At 47.6% G+C, this 4,125-nt stretch overlaps 1 protein-coding gene across 1 annotated transcript in view; it reads right to left on the reverse strand.

Moving 5' to 3' along the window:
• Positions 1 to 323: 323 nt before the first annotated feature.
• Positions 324 to 4,125, reverse strand: part of ppfia3 (PTPRF interacting protein alpha 3) — a gene marked incomplete at its 5' end in the record, with an annotated part of 22,238 nt that continues 18,436 nt past the window's right edge. Inside the window, 6 exon segments of the mRNA XM_084437588.1 lie at positions 324 to 445; positions 745 to 809; positions 1,464 to 1,626; positions 1,744 to 1,812; positions 2,110 to 2,285; positions 4,061 to 4,125. The exon segment at positions 4,061 to 4,125 is cut by the window's right edge and continues 33 nt beyond it. Coding sequence (XP_084293714.1) covers positions 757 to 809; positions 1,464 to 1,626; positions 1,744 to 1,812; positions 2,110 to 2,285; positions 4,061 to 4,125 — 526 coding nt within the window. The 3' untranslated portion in view covers positions 324 to 445; positions 745 to 756.

A 4,125-nucleotide genomic window follows, 5' to 3' on the forward strand; every position in this document is an offset into this window, starting at 1 on the left:
GCGGCCTGAACGGGGACATATTTTACTACACCATTTGGACGAATTGGGGGACACTTAGGGATACCCCTGACAGCACCGTAGAAGCCAAGGATAGGGCCACAACGGCTGACGTCGGACACCATTTTGTCCTGTCAGCGCACAACTCCACAACACAGTCACACACAGAGAAAGAGAAGACACAAAGAAAGAGAGAAATATAACAGTCGACCCCTGTCCCATCGTTCCACGTACGTCTGTTCTGACAATATATCATACATTCTTCATGTCTTTTTCCCTTTCTTCTTGTTCTTCTTGTTCTTCTTCTTCTGTATCCCTCTTCTCTGGACTTCTGTTATTGCAGAACGGTCAGACCAATAGATTTAGATTAAGGAAATGGTTATATTCATTGCTTCTCTCTGCCGTGGATGAGTTGTGAGGTTAGTTCAGTCCTGATGCAGCCGGCGCCCTGAGGAGACACAGGATTAAGAACCCACGCTTTCAAACCCTCGCCTCAGCCCAGATCGGCAGAGCAGAGTCGACCGGGCCCCTACGTGACCTCCTCCCACACGGAACTTCTGTTCCGATCCACCACAGCGAACGAGCGTGACAGACAACGTGACTCCAAAAACAAGTTGAACTACTTGAACGTGCACAGCGCATGCCTACAGCGACGGTACCTGTGCCTGGGGTTACTACACAGGCCCAAAGACTTTACAGTGGTACTAACTACAACACAGTTCACGAGTCGGTAGCCATGTTTTTCACCTCAGAGTCCTCCTAGCAGGAGTAGGTCCTCACTGAGGCTGACTCCCCTCGGGCCCCTGAGCTGGCTGTGCCAGAAAAAGAGAGCGAGAGAGAGAGAGAAGGAGAGAAGGAGAGGGAGTGAGAGAGACATTATTACAACGTCTAAATAACCTTGACCTTCTACAAGCATCATTATTAAGGAGATGGATGGCGGATAATGGACTAGCGTTGCTCTATTCTCTATTTTGACTCCCGTGCCTTCTTAAAACATACGTCACACGGGGCGATCCAGACATATTCCCATATCACAACAACACCGTAATAACAGAGTGCTACTGTAGAACTATGGGACAAACTATTTTCAGAGCATGTGTGACACGAGTGTTGCATTGCACCTCTTACATAACTGAGTAAATGTGCGCTTCCTCAAGTACGCAGATAAATGAGTATACGAGAGTAGACCCAGGGTGCAGTGGGGCGTTGCAGTAGCACCTGACCAACACAATCTTGGGAGTAATACGTCAGGCCATGTCCCTAGCATGGGTTCTACACTTCTGTGACTTAAGAACAGCCTCCAACCGAGCAGCAAGGCGTGACAAATCGTCTTAAGTGAGGAATGTCGAGGGTTAATATGAAAGAAGCCTTTAAGGGCTTAAGAAGTGGACCCGATGAGAACGCGAGAGCATGTCTAAAGGGAGATGTCGGAGGTGAGAGGGGCGGGGTCACGGGGTCGCGCTCACCGTCGCTCTGAACCTTTCGGAGGGTCACGGAGGGGGTGGAGATGGCTGAGGCACGGAAGTTGGCGGGCAGGGTCTCCGAGGAGTCGGAGGTCACCCCCCTCAGGTCCTTCTCTCTGAACATCTTCCTCCAGGAGGGCGAACGAGAGAACGTCTTAGTTCCATCCTGAGGAGAGAGAGAGAGAGAGAGAGAGAGAACAGAGAGAAGAGGGGGTGGCAGAGGTCAGAGCAAGTATGTTTTTTTCTCCTCGCACATGAAGGACACGGACAACAGTATACTGACCTCGTCAGGCCTTCGCTCTGTTCCCATGGAGATGAGGGAGTTGTACTCCTGTTCCAGGAGCTGTCTGGCCTACAGCAGAGAAAGAGGAGGGGCTTAGGGTTAACTCAAAGTTGGTCACTTCAGGTGTTTATAAATACACAACCCAGTCTTCTTATTGGAATATCATAATTGCCATGAAAGGTTTGTTTGGTGGGAGTTAGGTGAGGCTGGTTCGTAACGGTGCTCTCCGATCGGAGGGTTAGGTGAATCTGGTGTGTATCTGTGGGTTCTGATTAGAGGGTTGGATAAGGCTTGGTTTTTACACCGTCGCGTGTTCTGATTGGTCGCGCGGCATACCCGCACATTCTGATTGGTCGCGCGGCGTACCTGCACGTTCTGATTGGGTATCTGCAGCAGCAGGGCCAGGTCGCAGTAGTCGAAGGTGTCGTCCAGGGCCAGCAGGGCGCCATGGACGCCGCTCTCGGTGAGGTTGTCGGCGTACTCCTTCAGCCCGATGGTCTGGACCCAGCACATCACGCGCTCGTTGGACCACACCATCACATCTGGACGGAGGGGGGGACGGAGCCGGGGGGGCCGGCGAGGGGGTCAGAGGTCGTCATAAAACGCTGATGCTTACGAGCAAAGCCATATCACACACTCTACTTTTATAGCCACTGCTTAGTGTAGAAAATCTAAAATCCTTTCAAAGTTCAAGAGCGCGCTCAGGACGGCAGACCCGTCTTTCGCAAGAGACTCAAGAACGCCAGGGCTCCTCGTTACTTACAGTGCATCTGGAAAGAATTCATATCCTTTTTCCACATTTTGTTATGTTATGTTACATTATGGAACAGCTTTATTCCATGATGTATTCAATTCTTTTTTCCCCCTCAAAATACACACAATACTCCATAATGACAAATTAATAAAAAAATAAAATAATTGTTGCTAATTTATTACAAATAAAACGCTAAAATATCACATGTGCATATGTATTCACACCCTTTACTCAATACTTTGTTGAAGCACTTTTGGCAGCAATTACAGCCTCATGTTTTCTTGAGTATGATGCTACAAGCTTGGCACAAACTTGGCAGTTCCTCCCATTCTTCTCTGCAGATCCTCTCAAGCTCTGTCAGGTTTAATGGGGAGCGTGGCTGCACAGCTATTTTCAGGTCTCTCCAGAGATGTTCAATCGGGTTCAAGTCTGGGCTCTGGCTGGGCCACTCAAGGACATTCACAGACTTGTCCCCGAAGCCACTCCTTTGTTCTTTTGGCTGTGTGCTTCGGGTTGTTGTCCTATTATAAACTTCTTTCATTTACGGATGATGGAGACCACTGTGCTCTTCGCGACCTTCAATACTGCAGATTTGTTTTTCTACCCTTCCCCAGATCTGTGCCTCGATACAATCCTGTATCGAAGGTCTACAGACAATTCATTCGACTTCCTGGCTTGGTTTGTGCTCTGGCATGCACGGTCAACTGTGGGTTTTTGTATAGATAGGTGTGTGCATTTCAAAATCATGTCCAATAAATTGAATTTAAAACAGGTGGACTCCAATCAAGTTGTAAAAACATCTCTGGGATACTGGAAACAGGATGCACCTGAGCTCAATTTTGAGTGTCATAGCAAAGGGAGTGAATACTTATGTACATTTTTTTTTTTTTTTTAAATGCATTTGCAAACATTCCTAAAAAACGTTTTTCACTTTGCCATTATGGGGTATTCTGTGTTAAATTTTGAGAGAAAAAAAAAGTAATCCATTTTGTAATAAGGCTGTAACATAACAAAATGGGGGAAAAGTAAAGGGATATGAATACTTTAAAGCGCATACTATAAAGCGTACTTATTACTTCAACGTTTGGTACATCTATGTGTGCATATGATAAAAACAACAACAACAACAAAAATCTTCCCTGTATCCCTTACCCCAACCTGAGTTTGTACCCCCCCCCCCCCACACACACAAACACCTAACCCCTAACCCTCACATGTCTATGTGTGATCTAGCACTGTGACTGCTGATGCCCCTTGTTCTTACAGAAGACCTTACCCAGATAGCAAGCGGATCTGGGCCATATACAGGCCAGATCTGGCCCTTGTGGCTTAGTTCCGGCCCATATATGGCCCAGAATCATTACACATCCGCTTGCTATCTGGGTACTGACGATGACTGGGATGTACAGTCCGTTTACTTGACAAATGCGCTTATTGTAAGTCTCTTTGGTTAAAAGCGTCCGCTAAAAATGACTAAAATGTAAATGATTCCAGCGCCCGAACTACACAGAACGTGTCTTTGTTGAGGTGAATGGAGGGTGGAACCGAGCGGGGGGAACCCACCTTTGTTCTGGTGCTGGCTGTCGTCTCTCCTCCTCTCCAGCTCTTTGCGGTCGTAGTTTAAGCGC

Source organism: Borostomias antarcticus, assembly GCF_949987555.1.
Source record: "Borostomias antarcticus genome assembly, chromosome: 5".
Lineage (NCBI taxonomy): Eukaryota > Metazoa > Chordata > Actinopteri > Stomiiformes > Stomiidae > Borostomias > Borostomias antarcticus.